The 12,272-nt window shown below is 37.1% G+C and overlaps 1 protein-coding gene across 1 annotated transcript in view; it reads left to right on the top strand.

Annotated features, from left to right (window-relative positions):
* The window catches only part of LOC131980538 (collagen alpha-1(XI) chain-like), a 96,192-nt gene extending 92,301 nt beyond the window's left edge, over positions 1-3,891 (top strand). The window contains exons 64-67 of the mRNA XM_059344792.1: positions 68-180; positions 354-422; positions 744-977; positions 2,613-3,891. Coding sequence (XP_059200775.1) covers positions 68-180; positions 354-422; positions 744-977; positions 2,613-2,759 — 563 coding nt within the window. The 3' untranslated portion in view covers positions 2,760-3,891. The remainder of the gene's footprint in view (positions 1-67; positions 181-353; positions 423-743; positions 978-2,612) is intronic.
* Positions 3,892-12,272: the final 8,381 nt, after the last annotated feature.

Genomic DNA, 12,272 nt, shown 5'->3' with positions numbered 1-12,272 from the left:
TAGGAGGCCAAATCTGTGCTTCTTACCTGTGCCTTGGCTCTGTCTCATGGCTGTGTTCCTCTCTCAGGTGAATACTGGATTGATCCAAACCAGGGCTGCATCGGAGACTCCATCAAAGTGTTCTGTAACTTCACAGCAGGCGGGGAAACGTGCATCTACCCAGATAAGAAATCCACAGGAGTAAGTCGTGGGCCTATGTTAAAATCTGTTAAATACAGTGTGAAACCTGAATCCAATGGTGGTTTGCTTAAAACAACATGTAGGAGCTATTTGCAGCCATTTAATTAAGATTTGTGCACAGCCTGTTCTGTTATTGTCATTAACCTAATCCTTTTTTATTTTTTTTATTTTAGGTAAGAATATCCAACTGGCCTAAGGAAGCTCCAGGTTCATGGTTCAGTGAATTTAAACGTGGCAAAATTGTGAGTCACATTTTTAATATCTTACTTTTTCCATTTTCTATTACCTCCCAGTAGACGTTCATATCCTTTTAGATAAGTTTTTCAATTTTACTGCTTTATCACTTTGTCTCATTTATAGTACCTCTTTCCCACAAATCTCTTTTCTACCCCGCCTTCCTGTCATACATGTCCTTCCCTTACCTTTCTCATCCTTCCTTCTCCCCAATTTTTCTTTCGAACCTCCCCTCACCTCTCTTCACCCCTCTATCCTATTATTTACCCGTCCTCCTCCCTCCTATTTCCCCTTCTCATTCCCTTTGTCCTTCTCCCTCTCTCTTCTAGCTGAACTATGTCGACATGGCAGAAAACACCATCAACACAGTGCAGATGACCTTCCTGAAGCTGCTGAGCTCCTCGGCACGACAGAACTTCACCTACATCTGCCATCAGTCTGTGGCCTGGTACGACGCCAAGGCTGACAACTACGACAAGGCGCTGCGCTTCCTGGGCTCCAACGATGAGGAGATGTCTTACGACAATAATCCCTTCATCAAGCCGCTGACGGACGGCTGCTCGGTAAACACTCATTTATCTAACTTTTCCTTTTTCCAAATCCCACGAAATCCCACTAATCTGCATAAATATGTAGCCCGTTTAGAAAAATGTCATACAACAATGTTTATACAGCTACAGATCAGACACTTTGAGAGATCTTATATTAGCATTCACATTTTGGACATCTGAAAATTAGTGTTTTTGTGTTATTTCTGCTATACTACTACATGTATCGATAGATAGATAGATAGATAGATAGATAGATAGATAGATAGATAGATAGATAGATAGATAGATAGATAGATAGAGAGATAGAGAGATAGATAGATAGATAGATAGAGAGATAGACTTTATTTATCCCAAGCTGGGAAATTACAGTGTAGCAGCAGCATTACACACAGAGACAATGACAACACAATTAAATGCAAAGAACAACCTAGGCATACTTCAAGCAATAAAATATAAGAATACAATAAAATACAATAAAAAATAAAGTGTCTAAAGAAGGAGTATGTAATAAGGAGTAGAATAGAATTCCAGTGCAGAATAAATATGAATATACAGTATAAAAATGTTGGTGCTATGAAACAAATAAGGTGCAATGAACAACAACAAGAGATTATATTAAGACCAGTTTGAGCGTATTTGGGCATTATTATCAAAATTTTAAAGAATTTTTCTTGAACATTTTCGACACAATATAGTATGACTTTTTTTTCAAACTTTAACAATGTTTATATAGCCACAGGTCAGAATCTGATATAGGATAAGAAAGCAAATTTACATTCTCTTTTTATGCACAAAATGTACAGAATTTCATAGTCAATAAATATGAAACGCAGAGCATAAATGATTAACAGAGTAGTCGATCTTAAATTTTTTTGATCAATGAACTAGTTGAAAATTGCTAAACATTTAATTGCTTCCAGCTTCTTAAATTGTATTATTTGCTGTTATTCTGATGTGTTTATTATATTAAATGGAATATCTGTGTTTTTTTGTTTTATGGAACAAATGATTAAATGATTAAAAGTTGGCACTTTTTCTTACACTTAAATGAAAAGACAGCCTTTGTATGCTGGCATGGCTTTGCATCAGTGTCCACTCAAATTGAAGTTAGATCCAGACGGCTACATTGGTCTCTAGTGATTGGTTAGGGAAAATCCAATCCTCCCTAGGAAACTGGTTAGAGTTGACGAAACATCAGAGTGAAGATGGAAACAGAGTGTAATGAATTTGGAGGCTCGGCCAGAAAAATAGCTTTTTAAAATTTTCCAGAGCCCAAGGTGACATCTTCACTTTTATTTTGTTTGATCAGCTTTCCAAAACCATGAGATATTTAACCTACAATAATACATAAATAAAATGGAAAGGTAGCGAAGCTTGTTTTCAAAACTACTGTCTGTAAATCATCCGTCAGACATCAACAACAATTTGCACTAATAAGCACTAACTGTGCCAATAACACAATGAGCTGTTGCTCTTTCACACTGAGCATGAGATCTAAATGATCTTTCCATTAATTCAGCCATTTCTTGTATCTGCTTTTTCGAGGTGATTGGAACCTCCTGTTTTTGTTTATAAACAAAGACGTTTTTTGTTTATAAACAAAGAAGTTGCACCACCATTCTAAATAACTGTCCTTTGTGTTCGCAGCTGAAGCAGGGCTATTCAAAGTCAGTGATGGAGATCAACACTCCCCGCATCGACCAGTTGCCCATCATTGACGTCATGCTGAATGACTTTGGGGATTCCAACCAGAGGTTTGGCTTCGAGGTCGGCCCCGTCTGTTTCCTCGGCTAGACACGCCCCTACGCCCCGCTGAAGGACAGGGTCAGAGGGTACATATTAACACCCACATGCTGAGATTCGACAACCTTTACCTTCTCTCCCCGCGAAGCAAAAGAAACCCCAGTGTTTTCTTTTTTTGCCGAGAAGATCCACTCAAGCCCGGAGAAGAAGAAGAAATGCCCCTCGGCCCTGTCATGAAAGCGCTGACCAGGGGAAACTACTCCTCGCCCTTGTAGGGCCGGAATCACATGACTTTAACTTACATGTACTAATGGGAGTGACATCAGGAAAAGGACATTTGATGCCGTGGCGGACAGTGGCGCACTTTCAGCAACAGAGAGAGGATCCACTCACCCCAAGCCCCATCCTCCCTTGTCCTTCCCCTCCCACCACGCCTCCCTCTCTGGATGCTTCAGGTGCTGCTCTGAATACAACCACAGAGGTGCTTTTGTGCAGAATCACAAAACACTCAAGGTGCTAAAAAAAAGTGCTTTTTGATAAAACTGTAATTATTATTATTATTTTGTACAATATTGTTCCTTTCCGAATCCACTCTAAAAAACTTGCATGTGCCCCAGCTGTTAGTTTAAATAAGTATTTGGTAAACTATATAGAAATAAATCCAATGAATATATTTGATGTGTGTTAAAAAACTAAATTGCAAAGAAATATGTCCTTTTTCAAACATTCAAATTTGTAAGTACAAGATAATCCTTTTGTAAATAATATAACTTTTTATGAGAGCAAACACGACTGGAACAAAACACCTAATTCTAAAAGCATTTTTTTTCCCAAGACATACCAGTTGGTATGCCCATCAGGATATTAAGCCATAATAAAATGAGATAGTAATATAAATATTGTAAGAAAGGGCTTATTCTTCCAAACTTTATTCACCCAGATGTTATATTGTTTCTGTTTCTTCAACCATGTTTATATTTTGATAACAATCAAGTATGAACATATTTGTGGTGACTAACTTACAAAGAAAACATTTTTTGTGAAGTTAAATTGGTCCAATTGTTGGTTTATTTTTTCAAAATTGACCAAAAAAGCCCTATTGATTTTCTTCTTTGTAACAATGAACAAAATGTTTTCTTGTGCCTTGAATTGTTAAAAAATATTAAAACTGGATTCTGAAAAATGTCGGGTTGAATGTCTGTATTGTTGGCTATTTGAGTGAAGAAATGATTAGTGCTCTTTTTGTGATTCTGAGCTGCCTTATACATATTACCTTCCATCGCCATGATAATTTAAGATTAGGAGGATTAGTGGCTCCAGGTGTTTGGATTCATGTCATTGATACTGCTGAGCCCAGGAGCTGTGATCTCTTCCACTTTCTGTCTCTGACTCAGATTTGACTTTGATCAAGATCTGTTTGCATCTCCCACCTCCTTAGCTTAAAGCTACAATAGCATAGACTTCAGAGCCGCTTTCAAACCTGTGTAACTACAGTATGTTTACAACCTATGTATAAATGAAAATAAATGTTTGGTGCTTTGCCAAATGCACACTGCAATCGTTTGCATTCACTTACAGATTATCCTATATAATAATCAGACCCAAAGCAGGTTTAATACAGAGTAATATCAGTGATACATACTACTGTTCATCCTTATGTCATTGTCTTTGATATATATATGTTATAGTACAAAAAAACATTACATTTTTCACAAGTTACACTTGTGCAACCAGTTATATTAATCTTTATTTAGCTTCAGGGCGGCAATGTCTTGTAGGACTTCCCTCTTAAAAACCCATCATGGCTTGTGAACGAAAATGTGCGATAGATACCAGAGGTCAGATGTATTAATGCAAAAAGTGGTGTTTTTTCTGTATTTCTGGAAAAAAAAGGATGATTTTTTCACAAAAAAAATTCGACATCCTATAGCATGATTTATTTTTAAAATTTTGGACATCTGAACATTTGGTGTTTTCTGTTATTTCTGCAAAAACTATACTACTACAAATATAAACAGGGTTTAATAAGAATATTTTGAGCGTTTCGGGGTGTTTACTTTTTTTTTTTTTAAATATCAACATACTTTTGGACATCTCAAAATATGTTTTTTTTTCTGTTACTTCTGTATGACCTCAAAATGTATTAAAAAGGGGGGGGGGGCAATAGTATAGTATGCTTTCAGAATTTCATAAAAAAAGTTTATGGTGTAGTATGTTGACAACATTTCATTAAAAAAGGGTCTTAATATAGTATGCTTTCAAAATTCCACAAAAAAGTATGTAATATCCTCGCCATCCGCGAAAATGCTCCTTTTTCTTCCCAGTTTCATAAATATTTTTGGGTCACTACAGACAAAAACTACGCATGTAACTGAACCTTTCCTCATTTAAGTGAATTCAAAGCACAACAAGAAAAAAAGAAAAAAAAAATCACTTTTTTCCCCACAATTCCTATTCTTTAAATTTTCATACAAGTTGCTAACAGGTTTCCCATGATGATTAATTCACTACATTATTCACATAGTGTTGGCTGATTGATAAGTTATCAATAAATCATGAATTGGGTTAATTTGGAACAAACATGCCAGACTTTGGACATATTTCCTTACATTAAATGACAATATTAAAAAGTGGGGGAAAAATCTAAACTTCAAATGACAGATTGTTTCACGTAATCTATAATCGTCTTACTTAAATTGTGGCAGTATATGTTACAAATGTCTGCGAACATAGACTCTACCTAGCAAGAACACACAACTACTGTATGTCATGGCAGGTGTATTGTTCAAGGCCTAAGGATGCACAATATTGCATGTGAAGTTGTTTGGCTAAGCATTTCTTCACAAAACTGCATGTTGCACCTGCCCCAACAGCACTGCACTAGTGTTGCAAAACAGCGGATTGCATGTTGAGTTAAACTCAGCAGAGACTTGCACAAAGCTGAACTGAAGAGAAGCTTTACATTTGGTATTATTAATAAATAATAGGTTTTTGTGTTGAAAACGGAACCATACAAGTCTGTCTGCCCATGGCCCTCACCTCAGTCCAGTTGGGACGAAGGCAGCAGAAGTAATTGAGAACTGTCAGAGCATCAGAAAAACGCATTAGGCCCCAGTTAGCTTCATCATCTGGGATTGAGGATTAAAAAATGGGGTGTAAAGAAAAAGAGATAGAGAGGAGATATAATTTAAACAGTTCTCTAAAGACCTGTGGCTTTAATGCTTCCACTCTGTTTGCACATCTTACATCAAACAACATTCACCATGTGATGACAAGCATGGAGCAGCTTGCAAAACAAGTGGCTCTGCTAAATGCTCTTCCTTAGTCACATACATTATACAACTGTAAAAGCAATGTCATATAAAATAATGTATCAGGGGTCAGATTAGCGCAAAAATCATGCTTAATGGTGAGTTTAGATATCATTAAGTAGTTGAAGGTACAGTTCACCCCCAAATAAAAACATCTAATGAAAAACATATATTTTTCATTCTTTTTTTCTAATGTATCTCTGATTCCTAATAATAAAGCAACATGACAGCCAGTGTGGCACATTCAACATGGTTTTTTAAATTCTCATGCAATGTCAGGTTGGTAAGATTAATTAATTGGTCTTTGGCCTTTTAATTGGACTGCTGATAATTAATAATAATACCTCCTTAATTTCTGTAAGTTGCATTTAACAGTTAAACTGCAGTGATTTTAATACCTCTGAGATTGGATCTGAGAAGGGTTTTAAATGTATCTTTATTACTGTAATCAACAGACATCCTAAAGTCCTCAGCATGGCTACGGAGTACACCAAGATCCTGAGAACCAAGCACGAGGCTCCCAGCTCCAAACTCCTCAGTCCACAAGAGGTGGTGTTGGAAGTTGTCCCCAGAGTCCTGCAAGGCTTCTGGACGCTTCCTCTTCGCCCCTTGTTAAATATGTCTTCCCAGAAACTCAGCAAACTGTCTGTTGGGGTAACAAAGGCTGTTTTGGACCGAGTAACTGACGCTCTCACCGGTGTGGAAGGTCAGACCACCTTCTACCGCTCCATCAGGGACGACGTGGTCCTGTCTATCCTGACAAAGATCAGACAGACTCAAGACTCTTTCACTCAAGAGCTTTGCACCAGAGCTGCTCAGTGAGATTGTTGATGTTGCAGTGGAACAGATTTGTGAGATTTTTCAGCCCCAGAGCCCCATAATGCCAGCTCATCTAAGTCCTGCTGTTGAACCTGCTGCTACCGCTCCGCTGACTGTTACACCCAGTCCAGATGCAAACTCTGCTGGGGTGTCTCCCCCTGAACCCACTGCTGAACCTTCATCTGTTGCCCAGGACCAAGTGCTTTACATTAAATGGACATACAAATTAACATATTAAAAGCATTCAATATTAAATTGAAGTTAAAAAACTTTACAATTGTGTGTTGGGTCTGTTCCATGTGCACACCTTGTTTTTGCTGTCCTGATGAACACACATTCACAGACTGGTCTTGTCTAATTGAAATGAATTCCACAATTATTCATCCTGGGAAGTCTTTGGTTGAGTCCAGTAAAAAACTAGCTCGGACCCTAACAGCCCAACCCAACCTATTGGGTTCTGGTGAGTGTTGTGGTAGGTTGATTCTGTACATAAATAGTTTTATGGCTATATTCCAATGAAGACATGTCATTAAATGTGTAATGTAAGCTTAGCTTTTATTGACAACACAGCAAATAGACAAGCCATTCCTGCTCCAAATACCATTTACAGGCCATATGATGGGAGCTATGACAAAATGAAAATAGCTATTGAGCTATAGCTCACAGTGTTTGTCTTTGCTGCTGGAGAGTCTACAGAAAATGCAAATTAACAGCAATTATCTTCTCTCACAGGAGGGTTTAAAATTTTGGCAGTGGCGAGTATGAAGGAACGGATTATATTCATAATAATGAAAGATGCAAACCATGGGATTTTTTGTTACAAAAAAGATGACTTTCACTTAAACAACAGTAACAACAACATCAAAAAGCTATTTTCTTTAGAAATGGTGAATGCAATATGAGGGGGTTTTATTTATAGAAGTTTTACCATACCATTTACCTTACACATCAAAATAGAGAGGCAAATCTAAAAAAATACACTTTTTTATTATATAAGTGATTTGGAAGCAGAACATACATGAACATGAACATAGAAGTTTACATTGTGTTCAGTTCTGCAGTTTTACAAAAAAAAACCCGATTCAACATTTGTTGTCAAGCAGCAACCTATAGGGACCGTAGCAATCATGACAGGAGAGAAGCATGAATGACGCCGTGTAGTGGGTATAAAGACGATACAATCCTTTCAGAGCTGGACAGAGGGGCAGTGAATGGATCAAACTCAGACTAAAAGTCCACATTGATATTTTAAGCAAACTTGTAAATAAACGTACATAACCTATGCAACTGCGTCCAGAGGTCATTTTAACAATTGCCCTGCTGTTGTAACCTTAACAAAGTTGTTTTGTTGCGTAAACTTCAAATATTTTACCTGATTTCAAATGTACAATAACAACACTACAACTATAAGATAAACACAGAAACATAAAGACAGATTATTGCTTTGCATTACCTCTGTAAAGTGAAACACTTCAATAGAGACAGAGTTCAACACGTCATACAACCAAGGGCTGACATGCCTACTGAAATACCAGAAGCTAGCTTAACTCATTAGATTTAAGCATGTCAAATTATTTTTTTAGGACTTTATGTCCACCAGAGAGGACCCTTTAGCTGCAAGTAAGCTAACTTGTCAACAAAACTACATAGCTTTCTGATTTATCTACATTCTATTAGAACACAACTGGCAATCAAAGAAGAGCAGGACTTAAATGTGCTCTGTCACTATACAGTGTACAATACTACTTATGGGTGGAGTTTTAGGTTACTGCCTAAATTTAATAAAGTCATTTTTTGTGCCTAAACTTAACAAAGTAGTTCCATCTAACAACGTCAAAGACATGTTTACAACACAGACCACGCAACAATTTCACAATGTTAAATAAAACATATTTCGTAGGATATCATACAAACTGCTGGATCTAACTTTTATTTTGTGAAACTGTTCCATAACATGTTGGCGGATTTCAACTCACCAGATTGGAATTTTGGGTTACTCTGTGATTCACTTGACCTTGGTTGAAGCTTAAACACAATACAGAGTTGAAAAAGCTATTGTGCTTAAATTCTTAGTAATAGAAAATATCTATTTATGTTTTTATTGGTACAAAATACAGACCTTTAACTCAAAGCCTTCACATCCCCCAAGTGTTTTTACCCTACACACAGAAGAAACTCTTTGTCCTGTTTGTTTAGTTGGCTTATAAAAGTGTTTTCACTCTGCTGTGTGAATCACTTCATCTGTTAGTGGAGCTTTCTGTGTAAACAGAATGTTTTCATCATATTTTGTTAATTAAAAGCACATATGGTGATGAGTAATCATTAAGTTTGTGTGCCGGACAGTTTCAGCCATCAAATGATTTCTCATTTGTCTATTAATTAATATTTTACTAATACAGGGCCACTTGTTTTTCATATTTGAAGACACAACAACATGTTTTGCTGTTAGATGAATATGGCCACAACCAACCAAGACAAGGAAAGGACAATAAGGCTGCCGTCCAACAGAGAGGATGTTTGCTCGGGAAAGGGGGCTGCTTACAAAACTTATCCACTCCAAACTCTTGCCTAAATCCAGCAGAGCCGATCTGGACGCCAACTTTGATCAAGATGCTGAAATTATTCTGTCAAAACTCCAGGGCTGCCGTGGGCTGCCGTGGGCTGCCGTCACATCTGATGAGAGGCCGTTTCCAAAGGAAAGAGAAGTGGAACGATTAAATCTTCCACTATTCTTGCACATTTTCTCGATCCATTTAATCCTTTGCAGGGAGGTGAAGGGCTGGACCCTACCGCAGCATGAATTAAGCAAGAGGAGGAAGAAAAGCACCCTGGAAAGTTTCCACTCTATCTGAGGACTAACATGGAGAGACAGACAATCACATTAAAAGGCAGCGGACTTCAGAGCCCTGGTTCATCTCACTTGGCCGGTTTAAAATCGGAAGAAACAAAAAGAAGCCCACACACAAAACAACAAAACAAAACATAATGAGCCACCTCGCCAAAATGTTTTCTCTCATTATAGTGAGTGTTTTTTGCTTGATATCGCCTCAAACAAAATTATGAAGGCCTTTTTTTATTTCCTGTATCTCTTTATTACATATTAAACCAATATTTGGATGATGGCTCTTGTTGGTTTGTTTCATTTTCAAATGAAACATTTTCAAATTTTATAGAGTCAATGGCTGCCTTAAATGTTTGAAATTAACATTACATAAATTAACTACCTAGCTAGCTAATGTTGAGCCAATGTAAGCTAATATGGTAAATGGACTGCACATATATAGCACTTTTATCCAAAGTGCTTTACACTACAGACTGACCTCATTCACCCGTTCACACACACATTCATGTTGGTGGCCGAGGCTACCAGGGCACACTGGTCCCAGCTGCCACCATTGGGAATTCATTCACACACCGATGAACGCAGCATCGGGAGCCATTTGGTGTTCAGTATTTTGCTCAAGGATACTTCCACATGTGGGCTGCCATGGTCGGGGATCAAACCACCAACCTTTCAATCAGTGGGTGACCAGTTTCAGTTTTATTCAATGTGCTTTCATCCATTAAAAGTCAATTTACAGTATTGCAGCTAATTAAGAACGTTGGCTTCTTGATGTAGCCCAAGTTTTTGTCTAATTTTCTTTGGTCCATGAAAGTAAATTCATGGCAATTAAACATACAAGAATGGAGAAAGAACAACAAAGATCCAGGTTAAATGGCAGTAACATTAGCAACCAATAATATTTTGCCAGTAAGAGTGAGAGATGACAAATTACCCTTAATTGCTATAGGTGAAAAAGGTGTTCAATTGACGGATTCAAAACTGATTGCATTAAATTCTGAATTCAGTGTTCAAGTTTATCAGTTTGAACATTAAATATCTTGTCCTTGTACAGTATTCAATTGATTTGGAAATCATTGCATTCTGTTATTGTCTGTTATTCTGTTATTTACTTTTTCACAGTGTCACAGTGGTTTTGGCATTTTGGTTGTAACTCTTGACATAAAAACGGCAAATTTTAGCCTCAAATCACAAACTGACCTCCAAGGACTATCAGTACAACAAGTTGTGGAATGCAACTAACAGTATAACTGCACTTTAATGTACATAAACAATATGTACAGTATCAATACCTTCAATACATCAATCAGGTATACTACTCACTGTGCAATACAAATATTTTTATTTTAGTAATAGTTATATTATTGTTTAAAGTGTTAATTTTTTAACATTTCTTCTTGTCTAAATTGTCAAAACTTGTATATGTCCTGTTAATATTGCTTGTTTCTATTTATCGTTTTTTATACTTCTTTCTATCTTTGCTGTACACCTTTTGCTGCTGTCACACTGAAAATTTCTCCATTTTAGAAAACAATAAAGGAATATCAAATCTTATCCAATCTATCATGTGCATGTCTTGCACTTAAAAAACATCAAAATTGGATTGCATTTTGTGCTACTTTATACTTCTAATACACTACATTTGGATGACAATATTCAGTTACTTTTCATATTCAGATTATAAATACAAATCAACTGTTATATATATAGATAGATATACATATTATTTCTAGTATATTTCAATGGTAATACTTGTGTACTTTTACTTAAGATCTTGAATGCAGGACTAATTATAAGAGTATTTTATACTGTGGTATTGCTACTTTTACTAAGTTAAAATATGTGAAAAGAGTGAAACTGAAGCAAAAGAACACTTAACTGGGAAAAGGAAGATAACTTGTTTAAAGCTAACAGCCTGTAATTTCCATCTATTTGGAGAGGAACACCATAAACAGCCTTTATCGACGGGTGTCTCTCTTGTAACAAGATAATTGCTCGTTCTCTGTTGATATTTTCTTGAATTCATTCAGACACAATACATTTTCTTTGTTTGCAGCATTAACATTCAGTAGTTTATTGATTGTTTTTCCACTGCTTCAGTAAATATATTCTGTGTAGCAATTTTGAAAAGTGTATTTGAACAGCCAAAGATACCGTGGGCTCATCACATGTCATAACCAATTTGAACTGTACTGAGCACAAAGTGAGCAGCAGCCACTGTTATTGCTGGAGAGAATCTCATCATGAATGCAGGTCATGGCTTACAAAAACCCTTTGTTCAAGTGCGCCAAGAAAACTTCTGTCTCCTCTCCTGTCAAAGACACTTCTTGAGTTCAAGTATTCCCTGTTCAAACAGTTTCACTGGGAAACACTCCAACACTACTGTGCTTCATTGCCCAAGCCCTCACCTCATTCAAACCTGCTGCTGACTGCTGATCTGGAGAGGGGCCTGGAGACACCCCTACTCCTCAGGTCTGCAGTTTGCACCGCCTGTACTCACATTAGCATTGCTTGACGTGCCCAGAGAAGGCAGAAAAGCTGACCACCTCCCCCAGCCCGCATCTGAAACCAAATGTGTGCCCCTAAACCTGA

The sequence above is a fragment of the Centropristis striata genome, chromosome 11, assembly GCF_030273125.1.
Source record: "Centropristis striata isolate RG_2023a ecotype Rhode Island chromosome 11, C.striata_1.0, whole genome shotgun sequence".
Lineage (NCBI taxonomy): Eukaryota > Metazoa > Chordata > Actinopteri > Perciformes > Serranidae > Centropristis > Centropristis striata.
The sequence above is the reverse complement of the archived record's forward strand: the minus strand, read 5'-3'. Positions and strand labels throughout refer to the sequence as shown.